Below are 19,308 nucleotides of genomic sequence, written 5' to 3'. Positions count from 1 at the left end.
TTTACAGAAATTCAAGCCAAAAGCAATTTCACTCCTATCTCAACATTTTGTTTCTATTTACCTGACTCCTCTCAGTTTTTTATTCTTAGATTGTGAGAGAATTTTACAATTGCTTTCTTAGTTTGCTAATATGAACACTTCACAATTCTGAAGGCCTAAACTTTTTCACTTCTAACAATTTGAAGATTTCTATACAAACTCTCCTTCCTTGCAAGCTTCACAAATTAAAACTCTTTGGCGATAGTGACCAGTTTCCCTGAACTAAACTAAACTTGTTTCTGATCTTAACTCCTAATTCTTCTGTTCAGAAACTTTCCAACTTATATTCTGAAGACAAAATCAAACTTACAGCCTTAATGTGTTTTCATTCTTTGTCACAAACTCAACATTTGTCCTTTAGCCCTACATGGATTCCAGTCAGGCACTTTATTGCATATAGTCATAGAGCATGAAAATAGACCCTTCGGCCCTACGAGTCCATGCCTACCATAATCCCAAACTTGCCTGCACTTAGCACGTATCCCTCCAAACATTTCTTATTCGTGTACTTATCTAAATGTCTTTTAAATGCTGTAACTGTACCCGCATTCATCACTCTCGCTGGAAGTTCATTCCACAAGTAAATCATTGCCTGTGTTAAAAAAAAATGCCCTTATGTCTTTTTAAAATCTTTCTCCTCTCACCTTAAAAACATGCCCTCTATTCTTGAAATCCCCCATCCTAAGGAAGAGACACCTGCCATCCACCTTACTTTACACCCCTCATGATTTAATAAACCTCTATAAGATCACCCCTGAACCTCTAACGAACCAGTGAAAAGTCCCAGCTTATCCAGCCTCTCCTTATGATTAAAATCCTCCATTCCCAGCAACATCCTGGTAAATTGTGTCCAAACACTCTCCCGCTTGATAATATCCTACCTAAAACAGGGTGACTTGAATTGAACACACTTCAAAAGAGGTCTCACCAATGTCCTGTACAACTGCAACATAATGTCCCAACTCTGATACTTAAAGGGCTGAGCAATGAAGGCATTGCATGCCATATAGTCACATATGCAGTCACATACTTTCTTGGAGTTGATAAACTTAAGTCACTTTTCCAAATTAATTTCTGCTTTGTTTTTGTTAAAAATAAAATAGTTCCATTGAATTGACCTACATCATCCACCTCCCCAAATCCATATCCCAAATTACAATATGTATATATCATACACTTTTTAAGCCATAACACAAATTAACGGCAGCAAAGTATTATATGCACAGTGTAATAAAAATAAATGTTGAAAAGGTGTTGCATGCTTACACTAATAATCTTTGCAAATATAATGCAAAAGGCAGGATGAGTTGCTCCATTGATACTCGCACCTATGACTCCCAGAAATATGTATGGCCACTCTGATTTGTTCAATTTGAAAAGTTTTAGAAATGAAACACTTCGGAGTTTTTCTTCCTATTTCAAAAAGATAAGCATCAGACAAAGCTATGCTATTTGTTACATGCATATCAATGGATATTTCAGTCAGATACATATGCCACTGAGCATTTTGGTGAAGACAAGGTGGTCTAAAAAAGAGTCACTACATACTATCTTAAGATGGAATATAAAATTCCAACCATCAGAAAAATCAGAGCTTTGAGCAACCTGAGGTAGTTCCATCCAGCTGGATGACACTTTCGGAGGAGAATTGTATGGTTAATTATATCAATCATTCATTACCAATCACACATAAGGGTACCAGCCAAGCCAATTACTTCATTAAACCATAAAACATCTTGGAAAATGTGCAGGTTTTTTTCTGAATATCTGTTTTTTATCAAGTTTAATGCTTTACAATAGAGATTTTCTTGGCACTTCAGAACTCTCAACTAACTAGTCATGATCGTCCTTGAAGTGAAGAGGCATTGAGTTAGTTGAAGTTTGGAATTGAGGTGGTGGCATAGCAACACAAAGGTCACACTTCCAAATATCAAAAATGGTCAAGGGAGATTTGACAATTTGATATCTGAGCCAGGCAGACTCGTAATACTTCAGAAAACTACAGGATCAATAAGCTGAACAGAAAAATTAAGAGAACTGCAAATGATGGAAATCAATAAGCTGGTCTGGCTCACTATGAATCAAATTGCCAGAGGACACCCTGACCCTGGAGGAGTATGCTGGCCAATCAGTAGGATGCCTTGCTCTGGTGAGTTACATGGTATTTGCTGGTTAAACACCAGTAAATGTGCTGGTCTCTGCCAACCTGCACCAAAGCTGGATAATCTCAGATGCATGGACTAATGCACAGGCAGAAATCCACAGCACAGGTTTTGTCATAGTTTACTTTCTTAAATTAGAAGATTTCTGCAAATGTCAGACACGTGACTGATCAAAAATTCCTTCTTGTCTGAATTGGTTAATTGGTTAGTTAATAGTAATCTGTGATAAAACAATTGTAATTGCTTTACTTATAAAATTAGGAGTAAATTTAAGATTGAGATTCCATTACCTCTGCCTTATTTTCTTCCACTTCAATTTCAGTCTCATTACCACTTCTGGTGCTTGATTTGTTGGATAGGGTGCGCTTGCAGAGAAGATTTTCAGATTCATCTTGCTCTTCCCCGTTTTCTGTTCTCTTGTGTTCTTCCTCTGTGCTTTTAAATGACTGTAGATATATTAAACAATGAATGGTTTATTGCAATTAATTTCAAAATACCCTTACTACCTGACAGATTATGTTGAGTATCTTTTCTGCTTGGAGCTCATTCAAATAGTAACTTCAATACAATTTCATTTCCGCATGAGAATGATCCAAGCATGAATCATTATAAATTACTGGGCTGGTTTGATATTGTAATGGTTAGAAGTACCAAATACATCTTTTCACTTCATAGAAGGTGAAATTGATCTTGACTTCTGAATGTCAGAAATCCAGAGTTTGCCAGTCTGTCATCCAAATCATTTAGCTCAAAAACCACATAGATTCATGTCGAACTCTGAGCTCAAAAACTGCATGAATTTATGTAAAACTCTGCTATTTCACTTCTTAGATTGGAATCAATCTAAACATGAGGTCATAGACAGAGAACACAGGGGCTAACACTTTCAACATATTGTCTAGCTATCACCATTGTTAACAGCTAACCCGAGAATGCAACTTTAAAAAAAAGGGTTTTGTGATTTACACATGAAAGAAGTGAAACCATCATTGTATTCTAACAGATGAAAGGCTTAACAGACAATCAATTTTTCAATGTATAATTTCAGTTACATCACACTGTAAATTTTTGCTATAAATTCTGTGTTACGATCGAGCCCTCCACAATCACCTGATGAAGGAGCGTTGCTCCGAAAGCTAGTGTGCTTCAAATTAGACCTGTTGAACTATAACCTGGTGTTGTGTGATTTTTAACTTTGTACACCCCAGTCCAACACCAGCATCTCTGAATCATGACAATTTAGCTCTTCGGTCCACTAGTCTGATTACTCAGTGTAAATGTGATGCTTTCTACAGACCCATCCAGTTAGTTACCTATATATCATTCTTTAACTTGTGAGTTCCTGCACGTAATTAACAAGTATTGATTATCAGTTAACAATACAACTGCCATTTCAGTAATACACTCACATGCCAACATATCAATTAGGACCGGGGGTGGGGGTGGATCATTTGGCCTCGTTAGCTTGTTCCACAATTTAACAAAATCATGGCCAATTTGATTGTAACTTTATTCCCACCTGTGCCTGACAATCTTTCACTCCCTTACTTACCAAAATTCTATCTATCTGTACCTTCAAACCAGTCAAAAGGTTTGCTTCCATCACCCCAAACACTCATGATGCTCTGAGAGTGGAAAAAAAAATCTCCTCAGCTCCATCTTAAATAGGCAGCTCTTTATGTTTTAATGATGACTTGTAGTTCTAGATTCTCCCACAAGATGAAACATCTTTCCCACATCCGCATAGTCATGACCACTGAGGAATTTTATATCTTCCAAACAAATTGACTCTTACTCTTCTGAACTGCAGCAGATACAAGCCTAGCCTGTCAGCCAGTCCTCATTAGACAACTCACCCATTCCAGCTATTAGTCTAGTAAACCTTCTCTGAACTGCTTGCAATGCATTTACAACCTGCCTTAAATAAGGAGGCCAATACTGACACAGAAACAGATGTACAATATATCAGAGCTCTGTAAACTCTCACCGGTTAAATAAAATGAATCAAGTTTATTTTTTTATTCCAGAATTGACAATTTTACATTTTCTCACATTATACATCATATACCAGATTCTTGCCCACTCACTTAACCTTTCTATTTTGTAACATCCTCGTGTCCTTTTCACAACTCATTAAATCTTGCTGATCAGCAAAATACTCTTTTATGTCTATAATCTGTTTCCTGTTAGCTAACAATCGGTGACCAATGCTAATATATCACCCACTACACCATAAGCCTTTATTCTCCTTAGTAACCTTTGATATGATACCTTATCAAATGCTTTATGAAATTCTAAATACAGTACATCCACTAGTACCCTTTTATCCAGTGCATGCGTTATTTCTTCAAAGAACTCTATTAAATTGATTAAACATGATTTCCTTTTCACAAAGCCATGTTGACTCTACCTAGTTACCTAAAAAGCTTCTAATTGCCCTGCTATACATCTTTGGACATGGCCTTGAACATTTTCTCTATGAGACCTGTAAAGCTAAATGACATGTTGTTTACTGTTTTTGATTAAAGTAGCTGCATTTTCTATCTTACAACTTGAAGGAATTAGAACCAATGCATCACCTGACTCACTAGCCGCAATTGTTTTGTTTTAAGATCCCAGGATAAAGTCCATCAGAATCTAGGGACTAGCCAAAACACAGCTCCAACAGTTCACTCAGTTTCATTTCCCAGGTGATAATAATCATCTTTAGTTCCTCCCTACTCCCATTTCCTGAATTAACAATATTTTTGGGATATTACTTGCATTCTTTACAGTTAAAACAATGCAAATTGTTAAATCTCTGTGCCATTTCCTTATTTTCCATTATTAATTCCTCAGACTCACTTTTGACAGGACCAATGTTCACTTTGTTAATTCCTCTTATTTTTAACAATTTTTAGAAACTCTTACTATCAATCCAGCCTTCTCTCATACTTTAGTCTTTCACTTTTATTTATTTTTCAATTTTTTTTGTTTGCTTTATATACTCTCTGCAATCTTTTGACTTGTCACCCATCTTTTCAAAATTGTATGTTTCTTCTTTAAGTTTGATATTATCTTTAACTTTAACAATGAATAGTGGATCCACCCCTTAGATTTTTTCTTTCTATTTGGAATGCATCTATCCTGACTATAGGTAGTTCTCATATAGTGCCATGGTTGCACTCTTGTGCCACTCTGCATTATAGAAAAATTACACTTTAGAAACAGCACTTGAAGTGTTAGCAATGTAATTGTGTTATAGCCAACACACGTTTAAAATTCATCAATCATGTTACAGCGAATTCACATTAGCAAAACATGTGTTATAGAAGAACAACCTGTATTCTAAAAGGTATCTTTAATTTTCTGCCACTGCATCTCTATTTACGTAACCTCCAATCTAATTTGTCGGCTCATTTTAACCAGATCTGCTTTCATGCCCTTAAGTTTAGAATCATAGTCTTGAACATTATTCTCTCCCTCAAATTGAATGTAAAACTCAATCATATTATTACCACTGCAATTTCAGGGAATTCTCACTCTTTAGTTATTAGTTAATCCTATTTCATTGTATACTAGATTAATTTTGATTTCTCTGAATCAGGTTGCCAATTTGCCAGTATTTGGGGTAAATTGAGACTGTATCCATTAGGAACTGAGATAATTTTGCTGAAACATAATTTATTTAATTTGAATTCAAATAAAATAACACAGGACTGGAACATCACAAACCCATTTATATGTTCAATAATTATTTTTCTGCATCCTTTCACAACATATGTACATTTTAATTTTCACCATCAGCAGGAAAATCTGATGTAAGATAATTATTTAATATCTGTGTCACACTTTGACTTTCCACAATCAAATTTCCCATTCATTTTGTCAAAGTTTGTTATCTCCTTTTAAATATTTGACCTTTTATAAATCTTGACTATTTATTGGATAGTACATTTAAATATTGACTCTAATCTCCTAATTTCTAATCCTTCTTCTTATTGCCATCCAGACTTTCTCTACTACTTATTTTGTGTTGATACCATGAGTATTAATTTTAAAAAAAGAGTAATAGTAGTCCATATGGCATCTTCGCCCTCCTCTGCCATTCAATACAACTGTGTCTGACCTTCAGCCTCAATTCTGTTTTATTGCCTGCTCCCCATATCCTTTGATTTCCTGGGAGATTAATAAAATTATCTTAATTAATTAATCTCAACCTTAAATATATTCAAAAAATGGAGCATTGACAACTTTCTAGAGTAGAGAATTCTAAAGGCATTTCCAGTGGGGAGTTTACTCCTCATCTCAGTCTGAAATGTTTGGCCCTTTTCCTAAGACTATCCTCCGTGGTCTAGATTGTTTTGTCTGGCTGATCAATCTCTCCGGGATTAATCTTATTTTTTTTTAGCTAAGGGTGACTTGCCCTGTTCTGATCGAGTGATCCTCGCCACAAGAAGAAGTATGTCTTCTCACCAAATCTTTCCAAACTCGCTGCATTAATTGTTGGTTCAACCCTCATAGTAAATTTCACCTCTTACTTCCATCCCATCAGATCATGCACCATTTTTAGAGAAACTTGGCACTTTACTTGAGAAAAGCACACAAGATGCAGCAAGATAATCTTGACATTGAGATGAGCCTTGCTGAACATCTCACCCAGTTCTACCACTGGTGGCACATTGGTTAGCACTGCTGCCTCACAGCGCCAGAGACCCGGGTTCAATTTCCGCCTCAGGTGACTGACTGTGTGGAGTTTGCACATTCTCCCCGTGTCTGCGTGGGTTTCCTCCGGTTTCCTCCCACAGTCCAAAAATGTGCAGTTTAGGTGAATTGGCCATGCTAAATTGCCCGTAGTGTTAGGTGTAGGGGGGTGGGTTGCGCTTAGGTGGGTCAGTGTGGACGTGTTGGGCCGAAGGGCCTGTTTCCACACTGTAAGTAATCTAATCTCCCCATAGCACAAGTCATTCAGAGCCTAACAAGATTCCATGCTCAGTGTCTTCTGTCTAACACCCATTCAAAATCTTACATATTTTACTGCAATCATGTCTACAGAGAGTTTCACTCAGCCAATCATCATTGGACAACCCTTTAATTTCAACAATCAATCTAGTGAACCTCTGTTATACAGCCTCCAAGTTAAGTATAACCTTCCTTCGGTATGATGGCCAAAATTGTGCACAATATTCCAGGTGTGGTCTCAGGAAAGGTCCAAACAATTGTAACAAAAATTCTTCATTCTTGGCATTTAGAAGCTTTTTAAATCATGTCAACATGCCATTTGCCTTCCTAATTGCTTGTAACATCTGCATGCTAAATGTCTATGTTTCTTGTATGACGATTCTCAAAGTGACTCTGAACATCAATGTTTACAAGTTTCACACCTTGTAAAAACTATTCTATTTTTCTATTCTTATTACAGAAATGAATAGTCTCACACCATCCCTCCTTCTCCTCAATATGTCACCTTTTTTCTCACTCAGTTAACTTGCCTATTTCTCTGTGCAGCCTCTTTGTGATCTCCTTACAGATTATACTCCCATTGAAATAGGGATGAGAAGGAATTAATATTAGTGGGGTTAAAATTAAAGTATATGCGTGTCTTGAAATAAGTGCTGGGATTATGCTTAATTTCTTCCTGGGCATGATTGGATAGTTGACGAAGCGTGGTTTCGGGCATGTTAGCTTACAGCCCGTGCAAGCTTAGTATTCAGTACCAAAAGGAGCTAAGGGAACCTGATGTCCATACAAGATGATTGAATCACAATGGAAACCAGAAGAGTCAGGGATGAACATTGTGATAACATCAATTTGTATGATGTTGAGGACTGTAAATATATATTGTAAACCTTAATCGTGAGAAGTTCTTTCGGAAATTGAAATCATCCTTGGATAATCTCGAATGAAATATTTGATTCCTGACTCATACTTGAGAGGAGTTATTTTTCTCTGTAAACTTTGCTACACTGCTTGCTATCTCTTCAATGAAGATATTAAGATAGATATTAAATAGTTAATATCTCAGCACTCACCTACGACATGCAGCTTGCTGACTTGAAATGTGCTCTTAATCCTTACTTTCTGCTTCCTTTCCATCAACCTATTCTCATTTATTAAAAAAAAATTCTCGCATTGGACATGGGCATCACTGGCTGGGCCAGCATTTACACCATCACTAGTTTCCCTTGAGGAGGTGGTGATGAACTCCCTCCTTGAACCACTGCAGTTCATGTGCTGTAGGTAGACCCACATTGCAGTTTGGGAGGAAATTCTATTCAGTACCATTTTTACTAATATCTCATAGCCAATTCCATGATTACTGCCTTGAGTTGGGATATCCTTAGGGTTCATATTAATATTGCACTCTCTGTTACAATAGAAACAGATTGATCTAAAAAACACACTTCAATGTATTTTTTAAGTTTGTGACTGGAATATGAATGTTGCTGTTAAAAACAGCATTAATTGCTTCTTCCTAATTGTTTGTGTGAAAGGATGTTGAGCTGTCTCCTTAACCTATCGCTGTCATTTTCTTTTTCATTATCCATATATGGGATGTGGGCATTGCTGGGAAGACCACCATTTGTTTTCCATCCATAGTTTGCCTTGAATTAAACTTTGGCAAGAGCTTTTCCCACAATGCTGCTGGACAGGGAGTGCCAGGATTCTAAAATGCATTCTTATTTTGTACATTTACGTGTACTCCAAAAATTCACAATTGTCTTGATTCATGATGGATTTCTGGCAAGTGAATTTTCACAGTATTCCCAAAAAGTAAAGCCTACAGTATTTGAAGCCATTATATTTCTTTGTAGAATTTATGTTCAGGAAAGGTGAGAGTTAAAGTGACGAATCACTGATAATATGTGTGGGTCACTGTAACTATATGACCTGTGCACATTCATTGGAAGCATCATGCTAAATTCATGTTGCTAGTTTTGCTAAATGACAGTTGCATGCTGTCAATGTGACCCATGCATCAGCTGGGAGGTCAGAATCATGGGGAGTCAGTACCACTTAAAGAAAGCCTGAACTTCCTAAGAGGAGGTGCATTGAGGCTGCTTTGAGGAAAGTCTAAAGATACATGAAAATAAACACTAATGTTTTCTGGCAGTGCACTGAACTCGAGAGGGTGGAGAGAAGGATTGACCCCCTTGTATTCGTGGGTGACATGAAATCCTCCAGACAAATGCTCAGGAAGCAATGGGAAGAAGTAAGAATGCGAATGATAGCAAGGAGGGTTGCTCTAAGAGAATAGATGAAGTGGAGAAAAAGATATAAAAATATGATATGAGTTATTAAAGGGAGTTTGTTCATTTTTAAATAATTTAACTGCTTTGTCCACTACTTAATTCACTACCCTGACATCAATCTCCATCAATCAGAAACCAACCCTTCCATTTATGCGTTTTGTGTGTCACTATCACATACCTAGCCATGCCACAAGGCATAAATCCACAGCTCTCAGCTCATACACACTGGCAACTACTCAGTATTGACATCTGTAAGCAAGACTGTCCTTGTCCTGCTTTTTGGCCACATTTGTAGCTAAAGCAACTGCCAAATTTTAGTTGACTCTTTTGTGAAGTGCAGATTATCTTAGCTGAAGTTGAGGAAACAGATTTGTTCGTAAGAATGGTTGTCTAATATGGTATCCTGCATTGTTGTCCTCCTCCTTTTCCTCCCACTTCCAGCAACCTGTCCTGGTCAGCATAACCTCTATTTATTCTCTCAGTGATGACCAATTCCCAAAGGAACCCCTAAAAGGCTATATATAGCTAGTGAAAATCTGTTCCAGTGCAAGCTTTGAAATGAATATAAAAGTATTTCAGCACAAGCCAGAACTTACACAGTAGACATTCAAAATGTAGTCCAGTGTAGGAAAGCTCCTAAAGTACATTTAATTATATCAGCAGCCAAAAATAATTTGTATGTACTTTATGACCCCTTCAGGACCATTCATTCCTGTCAAAGCTGTACTCAGCTGTGTGAAGTTAAAATAGGATTTTGTAGTGTGAAAATGGCATCAAAGCAGTACTGTGTGTTGGTTTATGTCCTGATCTGCCTGCTGTGTATGCTGCCATTGGTTGTTAGGTGAGCATCAAGGTGCCTTCTGGCACGTTTCCTGTCATGTATATCTCAGATTCTATTGTAATTCATTCAGTGGTTGTGTAGCACCCAACATTAGGCAGCACATGGTCCAAGTTATTCCTCACCACTCATTACGATGATGTGGTATGGTCACCTCGGCATGATTCATACCAATTTGATATCAAACATGTGAATCACTATAGTAACAATATTACATATAACTTCTACTGAGGGGATAATATGCATATAAATCAGAACAAGTTAATCTTGTAGATGCAAATCACACTGTAATGTTAACATATCTTATGACAAACAATAACGATATTGTAACTTCACAGTATTGTCTCAACTGACTCATACAATAGAGAGAAAGTGAGGGCTGCAGATGCTGGAGATCAGAGCTGAAAATATGTTGCTGGAAAAGCGCAGGAGGTCAGGCAGCATCCAAGGAACAGGGGAATCGACACTTAGGACATAAGCCCTTCTTCAAGAATGAGGAAAGTGTGTCCAGCAGACTAAGATAAAACGTAGGGAGGAAGGACTTGGGGGAGGGGCGTTGGAAATGCGATAGGTGGAGGGAGGTCAAGGTGAGGGTGATAGGCCGGAGTGGGGTGGGGGCGGAGAGGTCTGGAAGAAGATTGCAGGTTAGGAAGGCGGTGCTGAGTTCGACGGATTTGACTGAGACAAGGTGGGGGGAGGGGAAATGAGGAAACTGGAGAAATCTGACTTCATCCCTTGTGGTTGGAGGGTTAACAGGCAGAAGATGAGGCGCTCTTCCTCCAACCGTCGTGTTGCCATGGTCTGGCAATGGAGGATTCTTTAACTCCCCCTCCCACTCCACCAAGGACTTGCAGGTCATTGGACTCCTCCATCGTCAGACCATAGCAACGCGACGGTTGGAGGAAGAGCGCCTCATCTTCCGCCTAGGAACCCTCCAACCACAAGTGATGAACTCAGATTTCTCCAGTTTCCTCATTTCCCCTCCTCTCACCTTGTCTCAGTCAAATCCCTCGAACTCAGCACCGCCTTCCTAACCTGCAATCATCTTCCTGACCTCTCCGCCCCCACCCCACTCCGGCCTATCACCCTCACCTTGACCTCCCTCCACCTATCACATTTCCAAAGCCCCTCCCCCCCAAGTCCCTCCTCCATACCTTTTATCTTAGCCTGCTGGACACACTTTCCTCATTCCTGAAGAAGGGCTTATGCCCGAAACGTCGATTCTCCTGTTCCTTGGATGCTGCCTGACCTGCTGCGCTTTTCCAGCAACACATTTTCAGCTCTGACTCATACAATAGCCTGATTTACTACAATTAATACGGCTACAAAACTCAACATTAAAGTGAAATCAAATTTGATAATTTAATTACTTTAATTGAAATATAATAACATAAATAACATGTAATTAAAGAAATTAAATATAAATAATATGATGTCAGAAGGGGAAAAGTGGAAAAAAATTAATAAAATCTTCAGTCTTCCTTCATGCATCATACAAACTATTTGCTCACAACTCATCTGCTTCTTGGAAAAATGTTCTGTAGACTCTTCTATTGTTATAAAGATAAGGTTGCATTTATGTGTTCCAATTACATTCATTCTGTTTCATTTTGAAATATCCCCCAGTAAAGAATAAGGTACCTGTGCCAATACAAGTGAATGGTAAACTCCTTCTTGCTGCATCAATTCTGCATGTGTCCCCTGTTCCACTAAAACACCATTCTGAAAGCTTGCTATCATGTCTGCAGTCCTGATTGTGGACAGGCGATGAGCAATCAAGATTGTAGTACGACCTTTACTTGCCTGTGGAAATTAAAGAAGGACCTCTGGTGACAAGTGTTATCAGTTACTTATATACGAATTTATGATTTGATATTAAAAACAACTTGGACAAGCAAAACAGACACTCAGGTCATTTTGTTCAGGCGATTTCTCCAGGGTTAGGTGCTTGAATCTCAGTTGGCTGGACAGCTGGTTTGCAATGCAGAGTGATGCCAACATCATCGGTTCAATTCTTGCACCAGCTTAAGTTACTATGAAGGACTCTCCTTCTCAGATATTCCCCTTACACAAAGCATGGTGACCATCAAGTTAAACTATCATCTGTCATCTCTTTCTGATGACAGAACAACCCTATGGTCTGAAACGATTATGGTGAGTTTTACCCCTCAAGGTGGATTTAGACAACTCCCCATATCTACAGATGCACAGGCATGCAGGTCATTATCTAGAGCTTTCCTTTTCCTGGAATAGGTCACTAACTTGAAGGCAGAGGCTATGGCTTGAGAAGTGCCACTCTGCACCAAGAGCATCACATGACTGACCAAGAGACTCATCTGCTCTTGCTGCCTGCTACATCTGTGTTGTAAAAATTTGCAGGTTGACAGGCAACTGATTTGGTGACTTATGAAAACACTTTCCAAGGCAATCAAGACCTACAAGGCAATTTAAACCTAAAGCCTCCGTCTCAAAGACAGGAATGCTACCCTGGGTGCCAGAAGACCTCCAGAGTAACTGGGGCAAAAGAAGATACTTCTGATTCTATACCAACCATATCTTGCGAGCACATAAAAAGCATCGGAGATGAATTCTCATGGGAGTTCCATGATTGCCATGTACTGGCAAAAGCATCATGAAGTGAAACTCTGTAAGTCAGTCACTTTCTGCCATTCTCAGACAATTTCATTGCAAGGAATTAAAGGGAAGGAAATGGTGGAAACAGTATATGGAAGTTACACTGTGAAAAGATAGGACAATCTCAAATGATCAGTTGATATTTCCCTATCTTTATTTTGATATGATTTGGAGATGCCAGTGTTGGACTGGGATGTACAAAGTTAAAAACCACACAACACCAGGTTATAGTCCAACAGGTTTAATTGGAAGCACACTCGCTTTCGGAGCATCACTCCTTCATCAGGTGGTAGTGGAGGGCTCAATCCTAACACACAGAATTTATAGCAAAAATTTACAGTGTGATGTAACTGAAATTATACATTGAAAAATTGATTGTCTGTTAAACCTTTCATCTGTTTGAATGCCATGATAGTTTCACTTCTTTCTTGCGTAAATCACAAAACCTTCTTTAAAAAACTTGCATTCTCAGGTTAGCTGTTAACAATAGTGATAGCTAGACAATATGTTGAAGATGTTGGCCCCCTGTGTTCTCTGTCTATGCCATGGTGTTTAGATTGATTCTAATCTAAAAAGTGAGATAACGGAGATTTACGTAAATTCATGCATTTTTGAGCAAAGTACAAAGTAACCCTGCAAGTAAAAATTCACCCCACAAAATATATGTGTGCATGTGGGTCTTTGTCTGTCTGTGTGTGTGTGTGTGAGAAAGTGTATGTGTGTGTGTGTAGTGAGCATAGAGTGTCTTATGTCTGTGAGGGGGTGCATGTGTGAGTGTGGGAGTGTGTGTGTCTGTAAGGGTGTGTGTGGGGGTCTGTGTGCACGTCTGTATATATGTGTGTCCGTGTGTATGTGCATATAGGAGTACCTGTGTGTGTGAGAGAGTGTCTGTGTGTAGGAGTGTCTGAAAATGTGTTGCTGGAAAAGCGCAGCAGGTCAGGCAGCATCCAAGGAACCTGTCCCGAAGTCCACCTTGGAGGATGGTCACCTGAAGGTTCAAGGTTCGAATGTCCAGGACCACTGAAGTGTTCTCCAACTGGGAGGTAACCCTCCTGTCTGTTGATTGTTGTGCGGTGCCTATTCATCCATTGTCGTAGCCTTTGCTCAGTTTCCCCAATGTACCATGACTCCGGGCATCCTTGCCTGCAACGTATAAGATAGACAACGTTCACTGAGTCACATGAGTACCTGCCATGTACAAGGTGGGAGGTGTCCCCACGCGTAATAGTGGTATCTATGTCCACAATCTGACACGTCTTGCAGCGTCCACCATGACAGGGTTGTGTTGAGTTGTCCTGAGAGCCGGGCAGTTTGCTATGAACAATGATCTGTTTGAGGTTTGGCGGTTGTTTAAAGGCAAGCAGTGGAGGTGTGGGGAAGGTCTTGGTGAGGTGCTCATCCTCATTGATAATGTGTTGCAGGTCACAAAGGACATGGCGTAATTTTTCAGCTCCTGGGAAATACTGAACAACGAAGGGTACCCTGTCAGTTGTAGCACATGTCTGTCTCCTGAGGAGGTCATTACGGTTCCTTGCTGTGGCACGTCAGAACTGGCGGTCGATGAGTTGAGCATCGTACCCCGTTCTTGTGAGGGCATCCCTGAGTACTTCCAGGTGTCCGTCGCATTCCTCCTCATCTGAGCAGATCCGGTGTATGCGTAGGGCTTGTCCATAGGGGATGGCTGTTTTAATATGTTTTGGGTGGAAGCTGGAGAAGTGTAGCATTGTGAGACTGCCTGTGGGTTTGCGGTAGAGTGTGGTGCTGAGGTGCCCATCCTTGATGGAGACGCATGTGTCCAAGAATGAGACAGATAGTCAAGAGTAATCCATGGTGAGTTTGATGGTGGGATGAAACTTGTTGATGTCACTGTGTAGTTTTATCAGTGACTCCTCGCCATGGGTCCAGAGGAAGAAAACGTCGTCAATGTACCTGGTGTACAATATTGGTTGGAGATCCTGCGTAGAGAAGAAGTCTTGTTTGAACCTGTGCATAAAAATGTTGGCATATTGGGGTGCAAATTTAGTTCCTGTGGCTGTTCTGTGTGTCTGGATGAAGAACTGGTTGTCAAAGGTGAAGACGTTGTGATCAAGGATAAAGCGGATGAGTTGTAGAATGGTGTTTGGAGATTGGCAGTTGTTGGTGTTGAGTACTGAGGCTGTTGCTGCGATGCCATCATTGTGGGGGATGTGGCGTAGAGTGCGGAAACATCCATGGTGACGAGGAATGTTCCCAGTTCAACTGGTCCGTGGGTACCCATAGGGAGAGCTTCAACCGGGACCTTGGGTTCATGTCACATTACAGGCGGCCACCATTGCACTATACACAAACACAGACACTCCTACACACAGACACTCTCTCACACACACAGGCACTCCTATACACACATACACATGGACACACATACACTACACACACACACTTTCTCACACTCACAAGCTCCAACCCAGACAGACACACATACACAGACAAAGACCCACATGCACACATATATTTTGTGGGGTGAATTTGTACTTGTCGGGTTACATTGTACTTTGCTCAAAAACTACATGCAATCATGTAGAACTCTGAGCTCAAAAATGCATGAATTCATGTAAAATTCCGTTATCTCACTTTTTAGATTAGAATCAATCTAAACATCCTGGCATAGACAGAGAACACAGGGGGCCAACACCTTCAACATATTGTCTAGCTATCACTATTGTTAACAGCTAACCTGAGAATGCAACTTTTCAAAAAAAAGGTTTTGTGATTTACACATGAAAGAAGTGAAACTATCATGGTATTCAAACAGATGAAAGACTTAATAGACAATTGATTTTTCAATGTATAATTTCAATTACATCACACTGTAAATATTTGCTATAAATTCTGTGTTAGGATTGAGCCCTCCACTACCACCTGATGAAGGAGCGACACTCCGAAAGCGAGTGTGCTTCCAATTAAACCTGTTGGACTAAAACCTGATGTTGTGTGATTTTTAATTTTATTTTGATATTTTGTCTTGTGTTTTCACAATGTTTGCAAAGTAATCGTTCAGTTGAATCCAGCACAACATTAAAGATTTACAATTACAAGATTGCAACGTGGACATTCCTCACCGTTTAATCTGCAGGTGCATAATTACAATTTTCTTGTTACTTTTGCTTAACAGAAATGTTTAGGAACTAAAGTCGATATGTACCTTATCCAATGCTGCTTGAACCACAGCTTCACTCTCTGTGTCCAGGGCTGAAGTGGCTTCATCTAACAAGAGAATCTTAGGATTACGCACCAGAGCCCGGGCAATTGCAATTCTTTGTTTCTGTCCTCCACTCAGTTGTGTGCCCCTCTGTCCAACAAGAGTGTCGAATTTCTGCAATACAACACAAAATATTAATCATAGACAGTCTTCGCTGTACAGAAATTCAATCAGGAATCTTTGTGTCAGACAGTTTGCTCTTGAAAGACGGTAGTGCCATTGAGGCACCACTGTTTAAAAGTAATAATACATTGTGGTAACTGCTTGGACATGTGATCAGTCCACAAAGGAATTTCATCTAGATTCTTCAATTCAGGCACATTGTCAGGGTGGTTGTGCTAAACAGACACCATGCATTTCCCAATAGGGAGGACAAACAATCCCTTAGTTATATTTGTGCCCTTGTGATGCATTGAGTGATTCTGGCGGAGCAAAGGTCAAAAAGAAAGGGGAAAAGGTATAGCTCAAAAAGGTCTTATTCTTTCTTTTTCCTCTTTGTCTACGTCTGTTTCTGTCTCAAACACCTCATTGTTTCCTTGCTGTGAAATAACACCTACACTGGCTCTTGCATTGGTTACATCACCCACCTTCATGTTTTCCAAGGCAAAGTTTTTCTGTTGGAAAGAAGTAATGGGGACAGTTCATGACCTTACTTACAGGGTTTTAAATTAGCCAATGAATTCAGTTTGAAAATACATGATCATGGCTCCATCGATGGGCACCTCCTGCAGATCAGCAGTTCATATAGCTCAGACATGAGGCAATCACGAAACAATGGACCAGCTGTGGCTCCAGCACTGGTGTGGTTGTGGTCCCCAGTAGGTGGAAGGGTAAGAATTTACAACAGAGAGCAGGAATTTTATCCGAAGCTAGTAGGTGTGACAGGAGCTGTCTCAATGCAATGAAACATGGGATATTTTTGGAACTCCAGTTACCTGACAGTAGCTCTTGCTAAGGAAAATTCTGATGGATGACAGATTTTGCCCAGTTTGGACTTTATTTCTATCATCAGGATATACAAGGATATATGCAAGGCCGAGATTTCACTGATGCTTTCTTGCCTAATTCATCCTACACAAAAAGCTTAAATTTATTTAGTTTGTCAGTGGAGGAGTTTCACACTATTCAAGTCCTGAAAACAGTCCCAGTTCTTGTTTCTCACCCCTGTTGGGAAAATGCAGCCCCATAAATCTTGCAACACATGAACTACATTGACTTAATTCTTGGATACTAAACTTGCAAGTTTCACTCATTTGAAATATGTACTGAATCTCATCCTGCAAATAGGCTTTTCTTATTAGTACAGACTTTGGCCAGAAAAGCTCCAATTTGATTTACTTTCAAATATCATATTGGATATTCTGACTGTGTTATCTAGTTAAAATAAACTCATATTGATCAACTTGCTTCTCTCTTTACCTTTCAACTAAGGACCTTATCACTGGTTGTGCTGTAACAGAGACATTGGCTTTATGTCGAGAGTGTGGTGCTGGAAAAGCACAACAGGTCAGGCAGCATCCCAGGAGCAGGAGAATCATTCCTGAGCTCATTTCTGATGACGGGCTTATGCCCGAAACGCCAATTCTCCTGCTCCTCAGATGCTGCCTGACTTGCTGTTCTTTTCCAGCACCATACCCTCGACTCTGATCTCCAGCATCTGCAGTCCTCACTTTGTCCACACTGGCTTTATGGAAAAGTAACTGGCAAACAGATGCATTGTCACTGGTATGGCCATCATGCCAGATGCAATGAAGCAGCAATTGGTTTTGCTGTCTTTAGTGCAATTTCATTATAAACACAGAACAATCAAAACTCTATCAGCTATGCTTTGATGAGGAGATCACCCCTTTGAAGGTTGAAACGTCTCACGTACATCAGGAAGTTTCATGACAAAATCATAGGCGTTTGCTTCTTTTGTAGCCATCTCAATTTCTGCATCTGTAACATCGTCACGTCCAAATCGTATGTTTTCAGCGATGGTTGTAGCAAAAAGTACAGGCTCTTGGCTGACCACACCAATGAACTTTCGAAAATGCCTGATATTTAGTGACCGTATATCATGGCCATCAACTGTAATCTGAGATAGAAAAGATATTGCACCAAGTAATTTTTCCGCATTGTAATATAAAATAAATTACATATTCCTGCAACAGAATTGCTTATCACTTTGATCACTTTGGGTAAAGTAACAGTGTATGCTGTTTGATTCGAAAACAACCGGACAATGGGAATCATGACTCAGAAGACTGGCTGCTACTTAAGTATCAATGTAGATCTAAAGTTAATCAGCTCAAAGGTAACTGCAATGATATTCATTAATTAAGCCTGTTCCTGCACTGTACTATTCTTCGCTCAACTATTCCATTGGGACACTGAACTATATCATTTTTGGAACAAATCCCAAGGATGCAAGATCATTTATAAGATGCACAGACTTTAAAGGAAAAGAGGTTGATGAAGGCAACATTTTGATCATTCTCACACTGTGGCAATGGAGTATGTCCCGGTTGTATTACCTCCCAGAAGAAGTCAGGTGCTTTCCCATCCTCATGGGTCAGGGTGAGGGGGAGCTAAATCCTGATAACAAGTTGGCAGTGCAATTTTTATGTCCATCGCAATACCATTCTCATGAGAGCTGATTGCTCGGCTATATTCACAGGAATCAAAACATTCCAGTTGGCCTTGCCCCGCCCAAATCAGTTTAATGTCTCTGGGTAAGACTCAGCCAAGAGCAACTGAAGTGGAAAACAAGTTGGCAGTGCAATTTTTATGTCCATCGCAATACCATTCTCATGAGAGCTGATTGCTCGGCTATATTCACAGGAATCAAAACATTCCAGTTGGCCTTGCCCCGCCCAAATCAGTTTAATGTCTCTGGGTAAGACTCAGCCAAGAGCAACTGAAGTGGAATATCAGCTACTGACAGAGCATATTGCAGCACTGATGAAAGAACTCGAGGACCTTAGGCTCATCCGAGAGAACGAGATCTTTCTGGACAAGACCTTCAGCGAGGTTATTACACCGACCATACCAGAAGAGAGCAGAAGAGAGCAGACGATGAGGAAGGCAGAGAGGAGACAGGTGCAAGAGACCCCGGGGGAAGTACCTGTCAGGAACAAGTTGAATCTTTTGGAAACAGTAGAGACAGATGACACTGCCAGTCCG

The 19,308-nt window shown here is 39.7% G+C and overlaps 1 protein-coding gene across 4 annotated transcripts in view; it reads right to left on the bottom strand.

Moving 5' to 3' along the window:
- Nucleotides 1-19,308, bottom strand: part of LOC122549778 (ATP-dependent translocase ABCB1-like) — a 100,637-nt gene that overhangs the window by 36,179 nt on the left and 45,150 nt on the right. For all 4 annotated transcript variants that reach the window (XM_043689800.1, XM_043689799.1, XM_043689798.1 and 1 more), the window contains 5 exons: nucleotides 18,017-18,220; nucleotides 16,087-16,257; nucleotides 11,913-12,074; nucleotides 2,492-2,647; nucleotides 1,306-1,452 (listed from right to left, as the gene is read on the bottom strand). In XM_043689800.1, the coding sequence (XP_043545735.1) occupies nucleotides 1,306-1,452; nucleotides 2,492-2,647; nucleotides 11,913-12,074; nucleotides 16,087-16,257; nucleotides 18,017-18,220 (840 nt within the window). The remainder of the gene's footprint in view (nucleotides 1-1,305; nucleotides 1,453-2,491; nucleotides 2,648-11,912; nucleotides 12,075-16,086; nucleotides 16,258-18,016; nucleotides 18,221-19,308) is intronic.

Source organism: Chiloscyllium plagiosum, chromosome 5 (assembly GCF_004010195.1).
Source record: "Chiloscyllium plagiosum isolate BGI_BamShark_2017 chromosome 5, ASM401019v2, whole genome shotgun sequence".
Lineage (NCBI taxonomy): Eukaryota > Metazoa > Chordata > Chondrichthyes > Orectolobiformes > Hemiscylliidae > Chiloscyllium > Chiloscyllium plagiosum.
The sequence above is the reverse complement of the archived record's forward strand: the minus strand, read 5'-3'. Positions and strand labels throughout refer to the sequence as shown.